We start from the raw sequence: 26,779 nt of genomic DNA, 5'->3' as shown, positions 1-26,779 counted from the left end.
GCAGAAGACCCGGGTTCAAATCCCAGCACCCACATGGCAGCTAACAACCATGGTCTCTTCTGTCCTCCACGGGCACTGTAGGATATGGGTGCACTTACCTATATGTAGGCAATACACTCATACACATAAAATAAAAATAATAAAATATTTTTTAAAAAAAGAATTTTTGAAGGAAAGTTGGGAAAAGTAAAATTAGAAGGTGAAAAATAAGTGTGAAGTTAAGCGACACAATTTTCTAGAGTGCTGGTCACTGCTGTGTTCCCTTGGCTCTTTGCATTGTGGTTATCTGTGAAGATTAAATTTTAAAATTCATGAAATATGAGAATTCGAAAAGATCTTTGAGATACCCTCACTTTACAGAGGAGTAAGTTTTCCTGCCAAGTTGCATTGGCAGGGCTTAAATTATTCATTGGAACAAAGACAGGGTCCACAGAGATCACTTATGTGGATGTGACATGCACAGTTTTTGAATGTGGAAGCTGGAAGCTGGAGAGGGACAAATCCATGCACATACCAGAGACCAAATGGAACATGGATCTCCCATCCAAATGTTTTTAAATAATGTTCGGATATGACTCTAGGGGCTAGAGGGAGACCCTGTCTCAAAAAATCTTTTTTTTTTTTTAAGTAAAAAATGAAAGGAAGTAAGAGAAGGAAAGAAAAGAAAAAAAGTTGATGGGTTAAACCCATGTTTTCAAAAAGGGATTCAAACTAAGAAGCATATTCTTTCTAAGCTATAAAACCAAGCTTCAGACTTTTAATCTCTATAAATCTCTTTGGCAGATAAGCAAATCATGGGCCAAATAAAGCATTAATTAAGCCATTTTATCTAATTATTTACTCTTCAGGGGCTGGGGATGTAGTAATACACACGCTTAGCACATGTGAGTCCTGGCTTCGAAACCTCATAACACACATATGTACACACACACACACACACACACACACACACTTTTCCAAAGAGAGTTTGTGCAGTGATTCTTTGTTCTGAGAACTCAATCAGATGCATGTCTGAGGAGATGGCTGTTTCTGTCTATTCTGGGCATCAATATATTTAGAGTGGGTGAGCAACATAAATGCTTTTTCCTAGTTAGCATTTATGTATATTTTACTTAGGGGAAGATGGAAAAATTTTCTAAGTATGTGCAGGAATTCGCAACAAGAAAAGAGCCGATCTGTTGTTCTGCTAAATGTACAGAAACTCCAGCACGAAACTAAAACCTGGAACTAGAGCATCTGCATACAAAACAGCAGAATGGACACTCGCTTCCATTTCCAGCAGAGATTCCAGGTCCACCACATGGCCATCTCACGGTTGTTGTTGTTGTTAATTTTACTTTAAAACTTAAAGGAAAAATAAAGAGGTAGAAGACAGATTTTATTTTTCAGAGAACTGAGAAGGAAGACGAAGATGAAATAGTTATACTGAATAATGTTATTGACTGAACACGTGTGAAAACTTACATGTCAAATGAATGACTCAAGACTCAGGTCCGAGTAACTGTGTAGGTGACGGCCTTCACTTCAGTTTTGATTAATTGGGAGGAAAATACTGTAAGGATTTAGGTTTAAAGAGGTTTCTAAGCCCAAACACAGCTGACTCTCCTGCATACCTTCTTTTCACCTTGCTTATGTCCATTCATGACTTTTTTACATAGTCATATGGACAAGAATAAATAAAATGAGCGGGAATAAGGGAAAGCACCTTATGAAAAATTTTGTCCAAAAAAAAAAATACAAACATCTCAAAAAATGAGATGAAAAATGAGACCAATTTAAATAACACAGAAGTTTTGCCTCTTGCTCTTTTGGCGGAATGTCGTAATTTTCTGCCTTCATCTTTACATTTATTGAAAAGAAACGCAAAAGCAGGCACTTGGTAGGTCAGTGGTCTTTCTCAGAAATCCTACAATTTGGTGAAACTCCATTGTTTCTTATTTTAATTAAGGAAAAGAGATATGTTATTTCTTTACCGGCTAAACTAACGAAGGTTATAAATAAGTATTCACTTACCAGGAGACCATCATGGTTTTCACTGAGCTCTGCAAGCTTGGAGCTGGATTTTTGACGCTTTGGTTTGCTCCTTTCCCCAACACAATCAGAAGCATTGTCATGGAACTTTTCTGCTTCCTGAGTATTCAAAATAAACTCATCACAGTTGTTGAAGCCATAAGAAATATTTTCTTTGTTGATAAGTCCCCTTGAATTAAAAAAAAAAAAAAGGCTCGATTTTATTGGAAGGGGACATTTTATAATATGGCCATGTATCATGTTCTACCCAAAGTCTGAGGAGGACCCAGGAATTTTAGTTTGCATCTTTGATCGGAGCCTTAGTAAAGCAACACTCCTGAGTTGTACAAATAACTCACAACAGAAGAGGCTTGATTCTTAGACAGATCTACAAGGCTGAGCTTCCACCAATGGACAGCTTTTATATTTTACCAAAAATAATTTGTATTCAAACAGGGAGAATAGTGCAAGAGTCTAATGAAATTTCCTATTATTCATGGTAGATACTTGTGTGGGATATATGAGGTGTATGCATATTTGTCTTGCTGGGTATCAAACTCAGGGCCTTGCACATACTAGATAATTTCCCCGTCACTGAGCTGCATTGCTAGACTAATATATATAATTTTTAGTATTATAAATTCATACTATATGGTGACTCCCCAACCCTAAAGTTATACCTTGAAATAAATGAGCTTAGATGAGCAAAAGTAGATGCCATATTTTACTGTCAACTCAATCACATTTAATCTGTTAAAGACAGCATTAAATATTTACTCTTCAATAGGAATTTATACCTTTAAGCTATAATACAGTGAAAATTATGATAATATTTTCAAAGTTATATTGTTTGGATATTTTTAGCATTGTATAATTTGGTTGGTTTTTACGACATCTAATGTAGAAAATATGTATGTGTAAAAAAAATTGTGTGAGAGGCTGAAGAGATGGCTCAGTGGTTAAGAACACTAATTGTTCTTGCAGAAGACCTGGGTTTGAATACCAGCACCCACATGGCATATGGGGCTGGAGAAATAGCTCAACAGTTAAGAACACTGGCTGTTCTTGCAGAAGACCCTGATTCGAATCCTGGAACCCACATGGCAGCTAACAACTGTCTGTAACTCCAGTTCCAGGGGATCTGATGGCTTCTTCTGTCCTCCGTGGGCATTGCACGACACAGGTGCACTTACCTACATGCAGGCAATACACTCACACACATAAAATAAAAATAAAAATAAAGTATTTTTTAAAAAATTGTGTGAAAGACAGGAGAGACGGCTCAGTGGTTAAGAGCACTGGCCACTCCTGCAGAGAATTCAGGTTTGGTTCTTGGTTCCCAGGGCCTATATGGTGGCTCACAGTCATCTATAACTTCAGTTCTAGGGGTTTCCACGCCCTCTTCAGGCTTCCATAGACATTGCATACATATGGTACACGTGCATGCAGGCAAAACATTCATACACATAAAATAAAAATAATTTTTTTAATTATGTGAAAGATTTACGTACATTTATAAGAAGTATCTTAAGTATAAACTAACTGAAGACAGGAGGGGACACAGCCAGACTCTGACATGCAGGAACATGTACACATGCACATGTCTCCATCCTCACACCCTGTAGACAGTGTCTTCTGAAGATGGAGGATTTGGTTGTTAACTCAAAATTACATGTTTTATCCCTTGACTTCTGTCTTCTTATCACTGTGCATATTTTCTAAACTGCTGGGCTACCTGTACAGTTATAATTTCTAGTGGACCTGTTTTGGGGCTTGAAAGCCATCACAGACTAGGCTAACTCCTCATACTTCCTGTCTGGAAGCCCTGACACCTGATGTGCCTATTAGGAGACAAGGCCTTTCAGATGTAATGAAGATTAAAGGAGGTTATCAGGACAGGGCCTTCAGCCAACATGATTCTGTCCTTAGAAGACATCAGGAAAGCATGCACAGTGGGAAGGACAGAGAGAAGAGTCACCTGCAGGCCAAGCACATTGGTTTCCCTGGAACCAGCCCTGCCTGCACCTCACAGTGGACCTCCCAGTCACGAGATCTGAGGACAGATAAGCACCGTTTAAGCCTCCCAGTGCCTGCTTGTTTGTGGTAGCCGAGCAGACTAATTCTGAAGCCGAAACTATTGTAAAAATCAAATGGAAAAGCTAATTTTTTAATCTTTTAGGATAATGAATAATTGGAATAAACTGCTGAAATAAAAATGTAACAATCTGATAGAGCAGTTGTGTGGCTATGGAAGTCCTGTTCTCCCCAAAGGGAAACCTTGGCTTCTGTGAGCATCGCTGTGCCTCAGCCACAGCGTGTACATGAGTGTTTGGAGCTTAGATGCAGCATTCCCTTCTGAAACACTTGCAGTCAATCATATTTGATCTGAACTCAGAACTCCTAACCTCTCATTTAAATTACCTGGATCTTTTTCCAGGATTTCCCTCTCCCTCCCTCTGACAATACTGATGGCTGGGTCTGGTGGCCCACACCTTTAGTCCCTACACTTGGGAGGCAGAGGCAGGTAGCTCTCTGTGAGTTTGAAGCCAGCCTGGTCTACATAGTGAGTTCCAGCTGTGAGTACAGGGAGACCCTGTCTCAAAAAGATACAAAACAAAACAAAACAAAACAAAACAAAACAAAACAAAAAACTAATGTTTACTATTCCTGCAATGCTGTATGCTTTCCTTTATATTTTCCAGTAAGATTTTAGTATAATATCTTATAAAAAAAATAAGCATTTGGATTAATTTTTCAGGTCATTGTGTTTTGGAAAGTTTAAAGTACCTTTACTTTGAAAATATTATAAAATAGAGAGACTATCACAGTAAACATTCATATTTATTTACCTGGTAGGCAGTAGATTTTTTTAAAATAAACAAACTAGACTGAAATGTTTTAGATTACAAAATTATATAATGAAACATTGTATAAAAACATTTTATATCGTAAATGTTAATATCCCCTAAGCATTTAAGCTTTTATTGCAGCAAATAATTATTTGAGTCTGTATTTTCTTGTAAATTTGACAAATAGCAAATCATTTGCACCAAAATGAGTGATTTGTAGTCTCCATCTACCCTCAGAATGTGTTTTAAAAATCTGCCCTGACAGCCTCAGTAAGGCTTCACTGACTAATTTACTTCATCTTTAACCAGCCCCTCACTGGCTTCAGGACAGTTTTTAACTTCTCACAGCTCTATAGTATAGGGAGCAAAGTAACAGAAAATAAAACAAATGGTTCTCTTTAGAACAAGTTGCAATTGTTCCATAAGGCTAACAGTTATGAATAAAATATTACAAAGTCTAGTTTAATTGTCCCTTGTTTTTTTAAAGCAAAGCCTGATGAATATCTTGGATAAATGTATCAGTTACCTATAGCTAGACCCTAGGAGTAACAGCCTTAGGACAAGCTGAATGTGATTCTTGATGTTCTCACTATGAAATGTTAATGGCTTTCCTGGGGATATGAGGGAAGACCCAACATTTCAAAGTCATCACAAGGAGGAGCAGGCAGAAAGAAAATTCTGAGATGGGAGTAGAGATGCTGAAGAAATGAGCAGCTGGAAAAGCATGCAAAGAACAAGGCTGAGGAAAAGGAAAGACACGGAGCTGGAAGGGGCAGGTCTGGATCAGCGAGGCGGGAGGGAGTCAGAGGACCCGCACCCAAGCTGGGGAAGAGAAGGTCAGAGGCAAAGCTCAGGGACCTGCGATCGAAGCTGTTTGTCAAAATTAGCAACTCGAACTGAGATAACGGGCTAGTTCCTCAAAGACCCGGAGAGCTGAGAAAAAGTGCTCGGTGTGTGCTAGGAGTTTTAAGAAGGATTGTCCAGCACGACTGTGGCCTCATGTGTCAGCTGATGTGTATGAGTGCATGGAAGGCACCAGGAACCCAGGGAAGAGTGTTGTGGTGAGACTACTGTAAGTTACCTATGGTACCCGGGGAGACATAAATATTTGCATTCATGATTCTCCTACCCACCCATGGTAGGACTAGAACAGGGACTACCTACTAGAACAGGGACTAGAATGAATAAAAATTAAGGTTCGAGTTTCATGTGTAGTCCACAGCGGACCAATTAGGCACCAGTGTTCTTCATTTCTGCTGGCTGCTGATGTTGCTAATTAAATATGATGAATTAATATCTGCAAGAAACATCTTCAGACTTGGGAAATGACATTCGGCAGGAGAGGTCAACCTATGGTTCATATTTCTTGGCCTTCTCTGGCCCCTACCCACTGTGAAACTTACCTCTGCTGTTTCCTACCATCACCACCGCCATCACCTCTGCCACCGCCACTGTCTTGCTGTGCTCCCACTTCCCACCCCACATGGTCTCCCTCTGTCCAGACAGAGAGGGTAGGAAGAGGTCTGTCATGATGCATTGAGGGTATTTTCAAAATGCCAAGTGCTGCTACATATTAGTCAACAAAAAATGAGGCAGAGGGCAAGAATTACGTTACATGAATAAATTGTACTTGTATAATAAAATATATACAGAACACAAACTAATTATGATGATGAAACATACTAATTAGTTTCACAAACTACTTATGAAAGCTGATGAATACTTTTTTTAATAAACTTGTTAGTAGCTAATTTCAAATATGAGCATTTCTGGTATTATAGTTTCTGCTTTCTAAAGAAATTATTGCAACTGCTTTTTTCTATAAGTTCTAAAATAATTTTTAAAGTAATGTATTTTTTACATCTACAGTCAGTGGGGAACATCATCGCTACTACTTTGTGTGTTTACATCTGTTAATATAGCTTTCAAACATTGAAACTGCGTGAGCAGTATTTGATAAAGGGGAAATCTGCTGGCTAATGAACTAGTCAGTTAATTTAATGTTGACTGATAAAGAAAAAGGTTCCAAACAGGCAGATGACTTTCTCCTGTGGTTCAGGATTTCTCTAAATGCAATATTCAAGAGGAAGCCATGATATACATAAATTCAGAGGTGGTTCTCACAACACACCAGACCTGTAGCTGAGAATGAAGCACTTACTAACTCACGGGAATTTCTAAATGCTGGCTGAGTTTAGAACAGCCACAAGGAAAACTTGTACAGTTTTAATCTAGATACTGAATTGGGAGAGGAGCAGGTGTGCCTATCCTAGAGTGACTGATGTAAAAAGAGAAAGAAAAAGCTCAGGCAAGAAGAACCAGTGGGAGCTTACTTGTCTCTACCCTGTCGAACTTCATCCTGCTTCTTAGACTGATGTCCTCGCTGCTTGGTGGGTGTGGAAGAAGTTGATGATGGTAAAGATTCTGAGTCCTCTGAACTTTGACTTCCAGAGCTATTAACATCAAAAAGATGTTCTTCTACTGCTGACCTGATGGTTCTTTCCAAGAGTCTGGTTAAAACAGAAACCAAACAGAATAAAACCAGAGGTGATCAAGACAAAGCAGAACACTAAAACCAAGGAAGCAATCAAGCAGTCAAGATTATCAGTGATTTCCTTAAAAATGTGCCCATGTTTTAGCGATACCTCTACTTCCTGTGGAAGATCTTTAGCACTTCATGAGCAAAGATGATGATGAGAATAATGCATTAATGTAAACAATATTTGTATTACCCATTAAAGACAAAAGTAAACCAATTAGCCAATTTGTTAACTGTGTATCTCATCATTTTGAGTCAACAATGACTGAAATGCTCAAAGCAAGTCTAGCAATAACTGCAAGACATTTGAGAAATGAGGGTCACTTAATGTAAAGCAGAGTGAGACAAGTTCACTTGTAAAATAATAATTATTTTTACAAAGGCAAGATTCCTCCATATTTCATATCAGCTCAGCTGAGGATGACACTATGATTTGCAAGGCAAATTGGCCTAAATATTTTAGAATATCTACTATATACTTAGAATCTCTTTAGATAAAATTATATAGGGAAAAAATGTTGTTTGGGGAAAAACCAGCTCAACATAATAATTACAACTCATAACAGCACAGCTTTCTATTTCTGAATCTCTAATCAAACAGTGATTTATAAAATTAAAGGTGGATTCATGCAAACACACCACAAAGTATAGTATCCAAGTTGGAAGGTGTGGTGGTTTGAATGAAAATGTCCCCCATAGGCCCCAAGTATTTGGACCTTTTGTCCCCAGATGATGGCACTGTTTGGGGAGGTTTTAGAAGGTGTGGCTATGCTGGAGGAAGCACATCACTAGGGGGTGGGCTTAGAGAGTTCTTAAGTCTTGCAGGATCTCCAGCTGCCCTCTTGTTTCTGTGCCTGCTGGAAGATGAATAGCTTAGCTTCTGCTCCTCCTCCAGCTAACTCTGTGGCCATGCCTCCCTGCCGTGATGGACTGTAATTCCCCTGGGCCGTCAGCTCAAATAAACTCTTCCTTCTATATTGCTTGGGTCAGTGTTTCTAGCACAGCAACAGAAAAGTGACTAATACAGATGGATAGATTTACTTTGTCAACCTGAGGAAAACAGGTCAGCACAAAGGGCCGAAAGCAACACACTGTGAGATACAAGTACCATCTTTTGCCCATTAACTCTACTGCCTTTCTCTTATATGCCTGGTTCCATTTTTAAAGCTGCAGAATCTTCCTGTGTTTCTAAACAGTCTACTACCATCCTAGGTAAGTCTGAGTAAGCAGGCGTAGGACATTCTTAACTTAGACTCCTCAAAGCATGGTTTTCTTTACTTGAAGAAAATCTACATTTTAAAAAAATGCACAGATTGGGCATTTAAATACCTTTATTTTAAATAAAATCATTTTTGTTTGTTTTGTTTTGTTTTGTTTTGAGAAATAGTCTTGCTATCTAGCCCAGGCCAGTCCCAAATTCACAATTCTGAACAGTGAATCCACCATGCCTGGCTTCACTGAATGGGTTCTGAGAACTTAAACAATGTAAGATTTTCCAAATGTAGTTTTGGAACAGACTCTTAGTTACTATATTCAAATTTTATTAAAAATACTTTAAGACAAAGACCAAGTATAGTCTAATTAAATTGGGCATTGCAACCTTTGTATTGTATCCATCCGGTATGATTCAAGATTTCACACCAGTAGTCCTGAAGAAGGTGAATACATCAGCATGTAAGTATAGTCCAACTTACAGTTTTACAAACTATACAAGGAAAGATGATCAGGAAAAAAGAGGCAAGAACATGTCAGTCTTGGTGCAATTCTGGAATCTTTAAAAAAGGATGAAGCCACAGCTTTCTGTGGCCCCTTATTTACTGCCTCACCTAGTGAGGAAGGAAATCCCAAACCCATCCTGAGATTCAAAGTCTTTCCAATCAGCGCCTCTTTCAGGCTCTTTCTGTCTACCACATCACACCCTCTCCACTTCCAACACTGGGTTTTTGCCAAAGGAAGATGCCACAAAAAGGCCTGTATGCTTCCATGAAAAAAAAAAAAAAAAAAAAAAAAAAAAAAAGGAGAGGTAGCAGGACAGAACTCATTCATCTACTGATGTGAAGAATACTCAGATTGTGCCTAATATCTTCAGGGATGTTTCCAGGTGCTGGGGAGATAAAAAAAAAAAGAACGTGCGGAAAAGACTGTGTTTATGGGGCAAGGCAGGGCAGGACAGAGCCAGCGCAAACAAGCGAGCACAGCAGTGTGCTGTGGGTAGCGGGCAGATGGAATAAAATCAGAAGACAGCGCTGGTCAGGCTGGGAAACAGCCAAGGTGAAGGTCTGTGTCAGAAATCAGCTTGGACAATCTCAACAACAGAAAATCAGGAGACCAAAGAACGCTGAGCAACGTGTCCTGAGAGACGCCCAAAGGCAGGAAGCCGGAGCCCTGACAGTCAAGTACAAGTGGCAGCGTTTGAGAGCAACAATATTCCAGATACAATTAACTCAACACTGCCACTGTGTGGAAAAAGGACATGGTGACACCACTAATTTGCTTGCTTTTCTGCATCTCTGTAAAAAAAGATTTAAAATTCCATGAAGGCACAACCATGGCTCCCTGGAGCCACACTTAACACTGTGGCACACTGCAGGTGCTCAATAAATCTAGCGCCAATAAAATGAAAACAATGGGAAGCAAACACATGGTAATGCTTTAACCTTTACTTATATTCTCTACTACAAGATGCCTCCAGGGCACACAGACTGCTTGGCAAACGCTAACTGACCTTGACCCATTTTTAATGAAATAAACACAAAGTTGGTAGTGCCCTGGAAGGTGGCACATGTTTGTAATCCTAGCACGTGAGAGGCACAGGCAGGAGGATTGTGAACTGAAAGCTACCCTGGGCTACTTAGAGTGCTCAAGGCCAGCCCAATATAAATAGTGAGGTGCAAACAAAATAAAACAAAACAAGTTGGTAGTTTGAAATGGTGGGGCTGTGTGAACACACACAGCTACTTCCTGGATATAAGCAGCTTAAAGTCACAAGTTGTTTTTATTTATTTTTGAAATTTTTGTGTATTTCATACAGAACAGCTCAAACAATCTTTTTATTCATGGGTTTTTTGGTTTCGTTTTTGTTTTTTTGAGACAGGTTCTCCCTGTAGCCCCAGTTGGCCTGGAACTCACTAAGTAGACCAGGCTGGCCTCAATCTCAGAGACACACCTGCCTTTGCCTCCTGAGTGCTGGAATTTAAGGCATGGCCTACCATGCCTGTTTGGTTGTTTGTTACTTTAGTCTTCCAATTCTATACAACATTAGAACTTTTTTTTTTTCTTCTGTTAATAAATAGGAAAAGGCATAAAATACTCCAGAATTTAAAAAATCCAACACAACTTACTCTCCAGTTGTTGAAACATTGCTGACTTGGGATACATGCGCACTGTGGGAAAGAAGCAAAAAGAAAGAAAGTCAGGCTGGCTGGAGGACTAGAGGTGGTGAACCAAATGTCTGAAGGAATGCCAGGCTAGGAGAATCAGCCAGGCTCTGAGTGAGCCTGGGAGGACGACGTTTGGTGTAGAATGCCTTTTCACTCTTCTGATGCAGGGATGGCCCTATTTGCTTGGTTTTGAAGAGAGACCTAGGAAGCCACCTTGTAGCTCTCACCCTAACTGCTGCATCCCCGGTTCCAGGCCTTCCTATTTCTTCAAACGTTAGTGCCCCATTGCTGTTTACTGTCCGCCTGTCACCTTACTGTCCCAGGCCTGCAGGCACAGGTATCTTTTTAAACCCGCTCAGAACACACTGAGGGCAGCAGGGACAAGAGGGTCCGGAGAACAAGGAACCGACATTGTTTCCTACACAGCTATTTCCAGTTTATCTTTTCTTTTTTAGACTCAATTTTATCTAAGAATTTCCCACAGTGATAACTTATAAAAAGCTTTTTATGCAACTGTTTTTTATGACTTGTCCAATTGGTCTCTTCTACTTCACCTTCCCCACCCTTAAATTCCTCAAGATGGAAACTGTCTTAAGCTCAAGTTCATAACAGGCCATTTCTGATTTTTTAGCTGAACATTTATAAACTTCCTCTACTTTCTCATTTTCTCCAAAGCCTGGATTCTTATGGAAGAATTTAAAAAATTATTTGAGATGGCTCAGCAGTTAAGAACACTGGCTGTTCTTGCAGAAGACCCAGGTTTGAATACCAGCACCCACATGGCAGCTTCTTGCAGAGGACCCGGGTTCAATTCCCAGCACCCAAATGATGGCTAACAACCATCCATAACTTCAGTTCCAGGGGAATCGGATGCCCTCTTCTGATCTCCGTGGGCACTACACTACATGGGTGCACTTAGCAATACATGCATACACATAAAATAAAAATAATAAAATATTAAAAACAAAAAAAGCCGGGCGTGGTGGCGCATGCCTTTAATCCTAGCACTTGGGAGGCAGATCCAAGCACATAATAAATAAAAATAAAAATAAAAATAAATAAATAAATAAATAAATAAATAAATATTTGACAGCACTGGGAGGGCGCCAGTCAGAGCTGGCCCTCTCCGTGTGCCCAAGCTCCATGTTCACATTCCTAGGTGAGGACTGAGCAGGCAACTCTGTTGAACGTATTCACATCACATATTCATCCTCATAGTCTCCTTTCTACTGCTCAGTCAAGATTCAAAAGTTCCTACGCTTAAGAAAGCAGTTAAATCTTGAGCAGATTTTTAAATCCGTCAGGCTCTAGATTTTACCAAAAAACCCATCTCCTTTTTTCTTCCTACTTTGTAGAAGACACAGGAAGAAAATCAAAGCTGCTAATGATCATTATCGGTGGTTGCCTTTCAATCATCCCCAGTACATCAATTCATATACTATAATTTTCAACAGGTGGTTACAGTGTCATCTGCTGGGTTTTGACCCTGTGTAAGACTATTTCACAGCCTTCATCTTAGGACCCACAGCTTCTGGGGATTACATGGCATGTTTTCATTTTCTTTTACCATAACTCCTACCACCGCTGCCATTATCGTGCCAGGTATAGAATTCCTTATCCAGAGGGGACCGATGAACACACTTTAGCCTCAGTTAATTTCTTTAGTCAGTCTTGCAGCTCTATGTCATGGCTAGATCACGAAAACACAAAACCAGGCTATTGTCCAAAGAAAACTGATCTGAATTAAGTAAGGAAATAAAGATAACAATAAATAAACATACACATAAGTAAAAACCCCTAACACTTCCTGACTACTTACCATGTTTCGGACACGGTGCTAAGTGCTTTTTTGTATGCATTCTCTCACTTAGGTTACAAGGTCCTGTGAGGTGTGTGTCTTTCTTATTTTCAGATAAAGAGGTTAAGCAGCCTAATTTAACTGCAGCTCTGGGGTGAGATAAAGGAGAGGCTGAAGTAAGGTTTTAGCTGTGGGCCTATGTTCTTTATTACCACACTACACCATTTTCAAGCCCTTATTCATTAGAAGTAAGACTCACTGGGGTGTCTTCAAATGTGGCGGTCTTAGCATTTTACTTTGCCTGTTATCCATATCACAAGGCCTGCTATCCATAGTGGTTCCTGGGCTCCATGACCAACAATAAACCCTTTGCTGCATCTATCTTTAACTGGAACAGGCAGTCCCTGCTTTTGATGTTTTGTGGCTTGCCCTCTCTAAATCCAACACTGTATAATTAACTCCTATGCTCCTCAACAGTTACACAATCTTGCTTTGGGGAGCAAGGGCAGACTGGATAATGACCAGGGAAAACAAGAAAAGGAAAGAGTTAGATGTGCTAAGTGCTAAAAGCATTCTAAAGACAGACCATCCATCAGTCAGGCCACGGCGGAGCTAGAAGGAAGAGATACGTTTCCTCTTCTCCCTTTTAAACACTTGGGACCAGCTGTTCTTTTGCCTATGCAGGTGGATGGATACGTTTGCTCATTTGTTTTGTTGTGTGAGGTATAAAAGACAGGGCCTGACACAGGCTAGGCTATGCCTTCCACTGAGCTATCCTTGCAGCCCCAGACTGGTATTTCTATGTTCTCTGCCCTCCTGCCCCCAGGGTAAGGGGAAGCAAAACATGAGAAAGAAAAGGACGAGAAATGAAAACAAAGAGGACCAGGTTTTGACATTTCTAACTCAAAATAGGTGCTGTGGGGCTTCGGCACGCACAGGAATCACCCAGACCTTGTTAACATAGGGGAGTCGTGTCTAGGGAAGGTGAAGCTAAGATCCTATTTTGCGTGTTGGGCAAGCACTCTACCACTGAGCTCCCACCCTACTCACACTCCTGTATTTTTCATTAATTCCCCAGCCAGTCCGATGCTATTATTGATCTATAAGACACTTCGAGTAGCAAGGCCCTTAATCCTTGCAGGTAGAATTCTTTTTAAAAAGTATTTTATTATTTTTATTTTATGGGCATGAGTGTATTGCTTGTATGTAAGTGCACCCATGCCATGCAATACCCTCAGAGGTCAGAAAAGGGAGTCAGGGCCTCTGGAACTGGAGTTACAGACGCTTGTTAGCTGCTATGTGGATTCTGGGACTTGAACCTAGGTCCTCTGTAAGATCAGTCAGTGCTCTTAAACACTGAATCATCTCTCCAGCCCTGCAACTAAAATTCTTTAAAACTTCAATTATTTAGGAATCACAATAACTATTTTTAAACATTGTAAACTAATTAATGAAGGCACAATATGAAAATTTTCATGATAATCTTAGTGAATAAGTCAATTAAAATCTTCATAGCTTAAGAAGAAAGAGTACATGAAGTTATCAGAAGAAAGTGATGGGGAGATATGGGAGGAGTTGGAGGGGAGGGAGTGGGTGTGGATTTGATTAAAACACCTTAATATGCACGTATGAAATTCTCAATGTTATTTATTTAAAAAAATAAATGAAGATGCTAAATAAATCCACTTCATTATGAAATTAAAAAAAGAACAATATATCTGTTTAGTATTCTTTCTCATATTCCTGTCCTGTTTCACCTCAAGTTTATTCTTGTTATTTCTCCTTGAATGATTATCTTTTGGTAATAAACTATTATTTCTTTATTTTAAAAAAAATCTTCATAGCTTAAAAGAAAAATGGACCGAGCCATCTAAATCAGCCATCGAGATTCCTCCCCAAATGCAAAAGTAAATGAATAAATAGTAACCAAAGCAAATAGCTAAATCTTGTTTTTCTGCCATATTTGTTTCAGGCCAGATTTGTGACAAATTTATATTTTTATGTTTTAAGCGACACTTTAGAATTTCTAGCTTATGTAACTTGTACATGATTTCGTGGTTTCAAAGAATCTCAAGAAGAGATTGTTTTCCACAAAGAAAGGCAAGGCTCTGATCTTGGCTCTGGTAACTGGCTGAAATGGTAGGTAGGCTGCTGGTTAGTTAGGTTGCTTTGGATTTGTTTCTTGGTACAGAAAATGAAAGCTTTGTCTAGTGATACCCAAGGGTTTTCCTTTAGCTATGAAACTTTGTAACACTGTCTCAGATTCAAGTTTATTGCCCTAAAGTTTATCATTACAAAAGACTGGAACTGCACATTTAGTTTTATGACAGTGTTAGTCAAGCAGTTTATTAGATAACAAAATGGTTGTGGTTTGGTATCCAGCCACCTCCATAATTCTGAGGGATGTTTTTAACAATTCACCAATAACAACATTTCTGAGAAAATTTAATGATGGCAATAATGACTTTTTCCACAGCTATAGCTGATTCAAAGAGGAACTTCCAAGGCCCTGGTATAACCCAAAATACATTTAAACAATAAACAAGTAAGATAAAGTATACTTTCTTTTATCTGCATGAAACTTTTAAATTCTCTGCACACACAAAAAAAGAATAATTTATTCTTGACTGACTTGTTAAGAAAATTTTTAGCTTGTGTATTCTAAATGTGTATATGACAGAATTCACTTCCTGGTGTTAATAGAACAAATACTGAAAATTGAAAAAAATAAGTGCATGTGTAAATCCAGCATTGTAGTCAGTTCCGTTACCCAAGCCTACTGTTAGTGATAATGCAACTGAGTTTACTGTGGGCACAGTCATTTAAACTAGATTCTATGCCTACATATTGAAATGTGCTCTATGGGATACTTAAGTGTCTTTAGTCTTTATTTCTATTAGCAAAACCCAAACTATATTTCCTTAAACTTACTGTGCTTAGTAATATTAGTCTCTAAAATGCACATGTGGTAAGATGTGCAGGTGCCTGTTGACAAGTGATTCTTTAATTAGATCTCTTGACTTGAAGTAAAAACAATACATATAAAGAATTTCAAGTCTCCAGAACCAGACATCCTGAGAAGGCATGTGTTCTGTGTCCGTTCTTGTTTCCGTAGGTACTTTTGGTGGCATGTCTGACAATATCAATGTCTTCACAGAAACCAGGAGGACTAACAGACTTGCCATTTCGCTCTGGAATGTAACATCTGCATTTACTTGATTAAAAAAATCAACTAAATACCCAGTGCTGGAGAGCCCTTGACCAGCCTGACAAGTATATCTCACCACTCATCAAAGGAACTTCTTTTTGCAACAGATGGAGACTATTACAAAATTCCACAACTGTTTAAACATACAGAATAAGTCACTATGTGTGCCCAGCACTAAGTGACACATCTACAATGCAACCTTTATACCTAAGGCTCAGAGAACTTCATGGAAGACGAGGTGGAAAGAATATAAGAGCCAGAGGACTAGACACTTGCTGCTAGTTAATGTATTCTAGACATGATAGGGTAGCTACACCGATGAATCCATAAGCATGAATATGGTGGTTTGAATGAGAATGTCTCCCATAGGTCCAAGTATTTGGATATTTGTCCCCAATTGGTGGTGCTCTTTCAGGAGGTCTTAGAAAGAGGAAGGCCTTGTTGGAGGAAGCATGTCACTGGGGGCAGGCTTAGAAAGTTCTTAAACCTTGCCAGGTCTCAAGATGCTCTCTTGCTTCCTGTGCCTGCTTGAAGATGTGAGCCCTCTGCTTCCTACATCTGTTCCAGCCACCTCCTGCCACCATGCCTCCCCATCATGACAGACTGTAATTCCCCTGGAACCATAACCTCAAATAAACTCTTCTTTCTGTAAGTTGCTTTGGGTCAGTGTTTCTATCAGACCAACAGAAGATACAGTAATTGGTATCAGGAGTCGGGTGTTGGCTGTGAAGAACCTGACCACCTGAGTTTTTAGAGAAATGTGAAAGACTTTGGAAGTCTGGGTTAGAAAAGCAGTTGACTGCTATAAGCAGAGCTTAACAGGCCATTCTAGTAGGTCCCCGGAAGTAGTGTTGAGAGCAAAGTAGTTCCAGAGGGAAATAAGGACTTAAACAGCAACTGGGATATTTTAGCAAAGAGTCTGACTGCTGTTTGCGCACAGCCTAAGAGCTTACCTGAGGCCAAGCTGAAAAGCACTGGACTAATTTCTCTGGCAGAAGAAATTTCAAGACAGCCTAACATAGAAATGGTGGTGTGGCTATTAATGGTGAATATTATGGAGATCTACAATGAAAAAGAACAAATGGGGCAGAAAGAAATACAGAATGTGCAGTTTGGATTGCAAAAGAGCACTAGGAAGAGAAATGTTGGAGTCAAGGCATGTGCTGGAGAGGATCCCTTTGATAAGGAGAATAAAGTGATTAAGGAGAGGCCTGGAGATTGGCACTTAAACAGTGGAGAGAGTGCCTCCAGGGCGAGACCACACTCAGCTAAGACTCCAACTTGTGAAAGGAAAATGTTGCAGGGGCCACTGAAGAGAATAGCTTCTAAAATAGATAAAGCAGGCTGCGCTCCATCCCAAACTTGCAGCCAAACTTGGCAGTGTCATTCACCTGGTGCTGGCCTTAGAGGCATAAAAAATGGAAGAGTGAAGGGGTCATCAGTTCTTCCTCTACAGTTTCAGAGAGTATCCAAGGCCAGGCAGCATGCAACAGGAGTGTCCCTGCATAGAGAAGGCCCTGATAGGCCATTGTGTGAAGCTGTGAAGGTGAAACCTGGTTGGCAGTGGAGACCCCAAGAAGATGTTCCTGATGCTAGAGCTGTGAGGCATCTTCCAAGAAGATCTGCATACAGGGAGTCATAACCAGCCCAAGAGAGGGATGCATATTGCACACAGCAAAACTGGAGAGGCTGAGCCATCTAAGCCCTTAGAAGTAAAGTCCGAGAAGTTGGATGTGGAGCTACTAGATTTGGTGTTTGTATTGCTGATTTTTGGTCTTGTTTTGGTCCGGTATTTCCTCACTGTGCCTCTATTCCTCCCTTTTGGAATAGCAATGTATATTCGGTTCCACTGTATGTTGGGAGTATGTAATTTGTCTTTTGATTTTACAGGGCCTTACAGTTATGAGATTGCCCTGAGTCTCAGAAGAGACTTAGACTGTGGATTTTTAAATAGTTTTGAGACTGGTAATGACTATGGGAACTTTTAAGATTGGACTAAATGCATTTTGCATTTTATATAGTCATGGGCCTATGGGGGCCAGGGAGTGGAATGTGGTGATTTGAATGAGAATGTCCCCTATAAGCTCCAAGTATTTGGACATTTGTCCCCAGTTGGTTTTTAGTATCAATTTATACCAAAAGTGTAGTGTCATTGGTACAGGCAACATTATGTACTTGCAAATGGATAGTGGCTTTCTATATTCTTTCTGTGATCTTAGTTCTTTTGTCAGTGTTCCACATTAAGACAAACACACTCTATTCCCAGAGTATTACCTTTGTTTTGCCCATTAGTTCTGAATATCAGATGCAGAGAGTTCACAGAGCATTTATAGGCACTAAACTTAGTTAACAGTTCTATCACCGTAGTGGGTGGTATTATAAACATTTTGGACACATTTTAGTTTTAAGTTATATACTGCAGGGGTTGGAAAGATTGCTCAGCAGTTAAGAGCACTGGCTGTTCTTGCAGAAGATCTGGGTTCGAAGATCTAGGTTTGAATCCCAGCACCCACATGGCAGCTAGCAATCATCTGTAAGTCCAATTCCAGTCACATAATTGAAAATGTACCACACAGATAACTGAGCAGGAAGGAAGAGCTTATCTTTAGACTCCCCAGCATCACACTTCAAAAAAAGAAAAAAAGAGGAGCCTTTTGAATATTAAGCCTGATTTGAAGAGGAAAAATGTTCTTCCTGGCTGTAGCGTGATATTCAACTAAGTTTTTACCTTCTCAAGGTAAAAAGCCATCAAAATGTTAGTAAACTCACCTTTTGTTTGGCTCCTAAGCATTTTCAGTTTTACAAATTTAGTATATTTTTGCCTAAAAAGAAATTAAAAGATTTTTCAGTTTTTTAAAAAAATATTTACTATTTTTGTTTTATGTGTTTGAGTGTATTGCCTGCATGTATGTGAGTGCACATGTGTCATGCAATGCCATGGAGGTCAGAAGGCTTCAGATTCCCCTGGAACTGGAGTTAAGGATGGTCTGTAGCCACCATGCAGGTGCTGGGAATCTAACCCAGGTCCTCTGCAAGAGTAGTCAGTGCTCTTAACTGCTGAGCCATCTCTCCAGCCACAAGCTTTTTTAGTTTTAATATTAAGTCTTTATTAAGCAAAATTATGAAATGTAATGCACAGGTCATATAGACACTGGTCCCATTTTACAAAAGGAAGCTGTAGTTCAGATGTTTAATACCTCCCTCTGTGATAGCTGGTTTTACAGGGTCCTTACTAAAGATTCACCTTATTCTCAAGTAATGCTGCTACTTCTATAAATTTCTGCTGCTATATCTATTAATAGTTATTTTATTAAATTAGAATATATCATTAAAATGATTCAAATGGCATATATTTTTATATATTTTTATTTCCTCTAGAGTCCCATGTTTATTAAAGTTGTATGATGTTTTTAGCCTTCTGAAAACCTAATATATCCTTTATAATAAACATCAACTCTTACTATTAGTACTGGCCCCCTTTCTCCTTAAGTTTACCAAAAGCTATTCTATTTTATAACTTCCATTTTTTTAAAAAAAGATTTACTTTAAAATTTTTTATGTGATGAGTGTTTTTATGTGTATGTAAATATGTATATATGTATGTACACCATGAGTGTCCAGCACCCACCAAGACCAGAAGAGGGCATTGGATGCTATGGAGCTAGAGTTATAGGCATTTATAACCTACCATGTGGGTGCCGGGAGACAAACCTTGGTCCTCTGCAAGACCAGTAAGTGCTCTTAGCTGTGGAGCCATCTCTCCAGCCCCTATAACTTTCATTTTTATTGCCAAAGAATCGGTTCTTAGATTCAAATACCAGTCAGCAATTTTTCTGTTTTCTTTAATTCTCATTAAATTAGGCTTCCAAGATGTTGGATTTTCTTTCATAGTTTCATATTCTGAACTTATAGCTCATTTATTCCCATTATCTTGTGTATGAAGTTACCTCTCAAGAGCTTGGCCTCCTACCACAAATTTTGATATGTGATTTTTATTGTTTTCTTTACTTTCTAAATATGCTGTACTTTGAGGCACCTATTTCTATTTCCTCTTCGAACACCCCTCCACATTCCCTTAGGGGAGTTTTTATTGTTGAATGGAAAAGTTTTGTTATTAGTTGCATAGTGGTTAGAAACTGTGACTTCAAAATTTCTACTCTGAGAACTTTTACAAAGCGCAAATAATGGGCTAGAGAAGTGGGAACACTGGAGGCCTGTGGTTGGGTGAGAGGCTTAGCATCTACATGTTTACTTTCTCAGTGTTGCTTTGAAAATCTTGACACTGACATGTACTTGTATGTACAATTCCTCTGCTCAGACGTGTTTAGCCACTGACCTGCTAACATAAAAATTTAGACTTACTGCTGTCATAGTTACTGTCAGCTGTCAACTTGATAGAAACGTAGAGTCACCTGGGAAGAGGGAAAGGGAATGTCCACTGAAGAATCCCCCCATCAGACTGGCCTGTGGGGCATTTTCTTGATTGTTTATGTGGGAAGGCCTACCCCACTGTGGGGAGTGCCATCCCTCCTCAGCAGCTGAGTAAGCCAGGGGGAGCAAGCCAGTGGCAGCATTCCTCAGTGAGGTCTCTGCCCCAGCTCCTGCCTCCAGGTTCCCGCCCTGGCTGCCATTAGTGATAGACTGTAACCTGTAAGATGAAATAAACCCTTCCCTCCCCAAGCTGCTTATCACAGAAACAGAAAGAACACTTGATTTGTGCCATGCTATCTGACACACCTTAATTCATAACTTTTCTATCTGTAGTACGGACAGTACCCGATCAAGCGAAGTCTACTTTCTCACAGATCTGGCCTTCACGGAAACTTCTGGCTATTCTAAACTGATGTCATCTGCAATTTCTTTTTGTTCATACTTATCAGATACAGGCTTTTCTTTTAATTATTATCCTTTTGTGCCATTTTGTTCTAGGAATTACTCTTTTGAACGCAACATAATTCAAATCAATTAAAAAATACTTTTTAAAAATACTATTTTTTAGCTTTTCTTCAAGAATTCAATTCTTTTATGTTATTATCATAACAATACATTTGTTCTAATACTGCTGCCTTGTTTTGGGCTTTCCACTTTGAGAGTTTCCTTTTCCTCCAATTTCTGTCATTTCTCTTCTGTTCTGAGATTGGAACATCAGACTCCTGTGCTGTACTTACTTTGCTAAGGTTGTATCTCAGTCTACCTCCAGTGATTAGAGCTACAATGACTAAAAGAAAACTAAGTCTTGACAACTGCCCCTGTTCTCCAAAATTCAGTACAAGATAGGAAATCAAGACCTTAGGTCTCCTTGCTTCTCTAAGAAAACTTATAAACCAGTCTCAACTTCTTAATTGATGAGACATATTTGATATGCCTCTCAGCTATTTGGGTATACATAATTTTGATTTCCACCTCAATTTCCAGTAGTATGCTTTCTTCCTTAAAATCCTATCATTTTCAGGTTGTTTCTTCAACTCCAACCTTTACTTTTAATATTTCTTTCATAGCTTTTATTTTTATTCGTTTCCTTTTCATTCTGAATGACCTACTTATTTTTTCATCATACTTGATTTTATTAAAAAATATCTTCTGCTCCCTACTACTGTTTCTCACACAGCTTTTAAATCTCTGCTAATAAATTTCTGCCCCCTCCCCTTTCTCTTTCGCTTCAGTCGGTCTTTTTGTTTGTTTTTAATTTTATGTGTATGTGTGTATTGCCTGCATGTAGGTAAGTACACCCATGTCATGCAATGCCCACAGAAGACAGAAGAGGCTGTCAGATCCCCTGGAACTGGAGTTACAGACAGTTGTTAGCTGCCATGTGGGTGCTGGGATTTGAAACCAGGTCTTCTGCAAGAACAACATGTGTTCTTAACCTCTGAGCCATCTCTCCAATCTTGGTCTTTTGTGTCTTTAGCTTTTCAAATTCAAATATATTTTCCGAACAGCTTCTCACTAACCAAGAAGTTGGTTAGGCCCATGAGCACTTTTTTGAGAAGATTAACATTACTTTTCAAGTTTTCTCCTGAATCATAAAAACATATTTTTGTGCTAAGTTGTGGGGCAAATCATCCTTCCCTTCACAGTGTCTTGTTGGTCAATCCCAAATCATTTCTTTGAGCTAAGTGCTTTTCAAGAGGAAATGATAAACCCAGGAGGAGTCATCACCAACAACCTGTGTGAATAAATAGCCTGTCAGTTCATATCACTGTCCGCATGGCTGTGCATGAGTCTGCCCTAGAAGAATCCACCAAGCTAACTCGGGCAGACTTGCAGTTTGCTCCGATGTTATTAATAAGCCGGAGAATCACAAAACCATGTACAGTCTGTTCTTTATGGTTATACACTCTGAAGGACACCTTAAATCCAATGTCCTCCTGCTTTTAGACCTTTTAAAAAATGCTTTCGTTAAGTGACTAACATCCCAGGGGTATCCTCTTTCTTTTCCATTGTTCCCTAAGCTGAGCATTCTAGTCTTTGAATAGATACTGAAGTTAAGAAGTTGGTGGGGAAAAGGGGTTGGGGGAAACCACACTTTAACAGGGGAGGACTAATAAGAGAGATGGAGGAAGGAGAGAGAAATGTTTGAAAAAGCCATAGGGAAATGTTATTTTATAAGCTTACTTAAAGTATATAATATATAATATATATAATCTTGATCTCACGGAAATCTGCCTGCCTCTGCCTCTGGAGTGCTGGGACTAAAGGTGTGTACCACCATACTTGGCACTACCTTTGGTGTTTTTAAATAATATTTTATTTATTTTTATTTTTTTAAATACTTTTTTATATACTATTTTTTATGTGTATGTGTGTATTGTCTGCGGTCTTCTGTATGAACAACCAGTGTTCTTAACTGCTGAGCCATCTCTCCAGTTCATATGTGTATTTATTTATTTATTTATTTATTTAATCAGTTAATTAATTAATTTTTGGTCTTTTGAGACAGGGTCTCCCTGTAGCCCCAGCTGTCCTGGAACTCATTATGTAGACCAGGCTGGCCTTGAACTCACAGAGATCTGCTTGCCTCTGCCTCCCTAGTGCTGGGATTAAAGGCGTGCACCACCATGCCTAGCCATGTGTGTTTTTAAATGGAGTTATATATGCCACACAGAGTAATGATGCTCCCCCCAAGAGCCAAAGGCTACCAAAATCCCAGCACCAAGCATGGGAAAACCCTTTGAGTTATTGATCAGAGAGAGACTCCCAAAATAACAGAGGCTATTGCCATACCCCTTGGTTGCCTCCCAGAACTTGTAGGTTAAGGTCATATTGCTGAAGGTACCACACACTTCAGACACAGGATTTGGAGAAATAGAGTGGGAACAGACCAGAAGCCTCTTCCCTAAAGACCAACTCTCACAGTATTAGAAGGTGTTATGCAAGCTGCCAAGGGAGAAAAGCAATTAACAGTCCTGCTGTAAAGCCTACTAATCACAACAATGACTGGCCCAGCAGGATATCCTCAATTGTACAATAGTAGCACTTTCAGATTTTGAGTAACAGATAGCTGTCTAAACGGATTTAAGACCAACTCAGTAGGAGGAAATTCATGCCCTGTCCTGTAAACCTAGCCCACTATCCCAGGCTGGAGAGGCCATAGATCCTAGAAGAGCACCTACTATCATTTTATATAGCCACTATAATTTCTAAATGTATTCTAAATACTTATCCTTATATCCACAGAAAAGTATAGCTCTTCTCATCAGAGAAGCTTCTTTTTGCAGCAGATGGAGACTACTACAAAGACACACATTGGTTCAAAATAGAGAAAATAAGTGCTCAGCCCAAATCGGCACATCTAAAATAACCTGTACACCTAAGGCTCAGGGAACACTGTGGAAGAGGGCAGGGGTTGGGTGGGGTGGGGAAGGAAGATTGCAGGATCCAGAGGACCAGAGCACCTGCTGCTAGATAATGTCTTCCAGATACGACAGAGATGCTGAGCCCATGAAATCTCAACGATATGGTTTCCTAAACAAGATGTTGACACGCTAACATGGATGAAGAAAATTTCACAAGGCCCCACCTTGAAATGAAGAACTATAGGCAATCAACAGAGAGAGAGAGAGAGAGAGAGAGAGAGAGAGAGAGAGAGAGAGAGATGAGAATCAGTCAGTTTTCTCAGGGGTGATAACCTGATAAGTTATCCAATCCCAAGTGGTCAACCCTAAAGACAGGTACTTAAGAGCAACACTAAATATTTGGTCAGTAAATTGTATATATATATATACGTGTGTGTAACAATAATAATTATAGAAGAGTTGGGGGGCATACAGGGAGAGTTGAGTAAGGGAAAAAGAAATGATGTATTCTAACCATTTGGGTTCTAACTATCAGAATACTTATCTCAGACAAAAAGAATAAAAAATTGATGAAAAAGAACACACAACTATGATGACTCAGTTTCTGCTGTTGGAGAATGCCATTTGCTTTTCTGGTCAGTGCAGGAGATAGCAGAAAGAGTCCCATCCTGTCCCTCTGACCCCTCCTCCACCGCCTTCCTTCACTTTGTGGATCTCTGTATTACTGGAAGATGGAACATGAAGCCTTCAGGGCATACAAACATCTCAGAACATCTGCATTAATGGTGTAGCCTTTGACACCATGGTTTTCTTTATAGCACTGGCTCTAAGTTTACAACTTTTATGTCATGGTTGGAATTTAAATGGGAAGTTGGGAATAATCTCATCAGGCAAAAGTAGTCTGCCACCTGTTTTAAATTATAAGCTTTTATTAAAATCTAAGTTCCTACAAAAAAAAAAAAAAGCCAATATGTGTTGGGGAACCCTGCTGTTAAGGTCGGCTCAGAGGCAAAATGTTACAATTTCAATAGCCCCCTGATTATGTTATTTTGATGCTTGCTCTGTTTCATACAATTTCTTACAAATTACTACCATTGCTAAAATTACTACCAAGAAGGTCACGGTCAATTATAAAACTTTGGATTCTCCCCAGATAGGTGAGTTGGCTCTTAAAGCTTGTGATGACACTTCTCCATTTATAAAACAAAACAGGGGGAGATGTTGGGGAACCCCGCTGTTAAGGTCAGCTCCTTTCTCAGCAGGGGCCTCCTGGTCTCTCTGCCTGACTTACCTGGAAAGTGCCTCCAAGCACTGATGCCTGGCCTTATTTGGAACATGACCTTTGGCATGGTTACCTGCAATAAAACTGCCCTTAGGTTTTTTCTATATGATAATTAGGCATTTCCCCATAGTCGGATGATAGGATCCCCTGCCACATGTAAATAAAGCATACTATGAGCACCTGTCAGCTGAAGCATTGGCTACTGCCTCCACACTATATTTTCCCTAACCCCCACTGAATAAATGGAGCTGTTTCACCGAGTCTGGAGCTTTTTGTATCACTGAGCCTGTCTCCCTGGAAGGGCTTTCTTCTGTCGGTGCTCACTGGCCATCCTGACCCCATTCGTAGCTTCTGCTCCCTTTGCCCTCATGGACTGGTGGCCAACAACCCACGAGGGAAGGGAGAGACCCCACAAATATGAAGTCATGAAGCTAAGGAATGAAATACCAAGAGGTTTAGAGAGAATGGATATGAAAGTGTCATTTCTACATGTAAATTTTTCCTTTGTTTTATCATTCTAAGGGAAAACCAAAGAAGAGATGCATTAAATTTTATATAATCTATTTTTCTTAGTAGGGCCTAAACATGTGGCTAATATTCTCATTAGCATTGACAGAGTTAAATCCAGAACCTATACTTACCTCTTACTAAGCAAAAAATTCAAGTAATGATTTTCAGATACTAAAAACCTAAGACTGAGTCCCTCTAAAATTGCATACTGTACAGAATTAAAGCTTATAACCTTCCTCAGCTACACTGGTGGGTTTCGGATGGTTTACAGCTGGGGGTGTACGTGAAACTCTCCTATGAGACACCTCCAAATAGACATCCAGTTTAGGTAAGTCTTAAGATTTTTGGCTAAGGAGAATCAATCTTTGAAGAGGTCCACATATTTCAAACTTATAGAGGTGGATACTATCAGAAAAAACAGAAAGTAACAATTGTTAGTGAAGATTGAAAATATTGGAACTCTAATCTGTGATTGTTGGAAATGTACAATGGTATAGCTGCTAGGAAAAATAGCATGAGAACACCTAAAAAACAATCCAGCAATTCTACTGGGTATATACTTAATAGAACTGAAAGCTGGGACTCCAGCAGGTAATGTGGACAGCCATGCTCACAGAAGAACAACAGCCAAAGACAGAAGCAATGTGGGCTGGCCAGGGGGCTCAACAGGTCATGGCACTTGTCCTGTTCCCAAGCCTGGTTATCTGAGTTCAATTCCTGAGAACCACATGACTGAAGGAGAGAACTGATTCTCACAAGTTGTCCTGTGGCATCTACATGCATGTTGTAGTACATATGACACCCCCCACACACACGCAAAATAAATAAATAAATGTAAAAATATTTAAGATGGAAATAGAGATGGGTGGCAGAGTACAGCAATGGAAATGCATTAAATGTCACTCGACTACATGTTTAAAATACGTAGAATGGGGAATTTTAAGTTATATGTATCATAAAATTTCAAGGATCATTAAAATTGGTTGATTTGGTGAATTTCACTTTTATTTAATTTACACACACACACACATACACACACACACACACACACACACACACACACACACACACACACTGGAGCTCCACAGCAGAGGTGATCTCTATAGTTCTTGGGCTAAGAAATAGTCAAGAGGGCGAAGGAAAATAAATATTTTGAATAGTTATTTGTGTTCAAAGATATCTAAATATTTACCTAATTTTTCCTCATGGTGGAAAATCAAGTAGATACTAAATGAACAGTCATCTGGTTTGTTCCCCACAGCAGGCAACAGCCTGAAACAAGCTTAGCAGGAAATAATTTTTTTAAATTATTCATTTAATAATCATAATCATATAATTAGAAGAGGCATTTCATTACAACAGTATTGACATATTCAATAACAATTTCCAGAGCTAAGATGCTTCTCT

General features: G+C 39.4%; 1 protein-coding gene across 3 annotated transcripts in view; it reads right to left on the bottom strand.

Moving 5' to 3' along the window:
- Fam13a (family with sequence similarity 13 member A) overlaps positions 1 to 26,779 on the bottom strand; it is a 103,147-nt gene that overhangs the window by 51,803 nt on the left and 24,565 nt on the right. For 2 of the 3 annotated variants that reach the window (XM_008844632.3, XM_008844633.3), the window contains exons 2-4: positions 10,740 to 10,781; positions 7,193 to 7,369; positions 2,014 to 2,200 (exon numbers count right to left, since the gene is read on the bottom strand). In XM_008844632.3, the coding sequence (XP_008842854.1) occupies positions 2,014 to 2,200; positions 7,193 to 7,369; positions 10,740 to 10,781 (406 nt within the window). The remainder of the gene's footprint in view (positions 1 to 2,013; positions 2,201 to 7,192; positions 7,370 to 10,739; positions 10,782 to 26,779) is intronic. The other variant, XM_029569083.1, reaches the window with a different exon arrangement.

This window comes from Nannospalax galili, unplaced genomic scaffold, assembly GCF_000622305.1.
Source record: "Nannospalax galili isolate Female #2095 unplaced genomic scaffold, S.galili_v1.0 scaffold441, whole genome shotgun sequence".
Lineage (NCBI taxonomy): Eukaryota > Metazoa > Chordata > Mammalia > Rodentia > Spalacidae > Nannospalax > Nannospalax galili.
The sequence above is the reverse complement of the archived record's forward strand: the minus strand, read 5'-3'. Positions and strand labels throughout refer to the sequence as shown.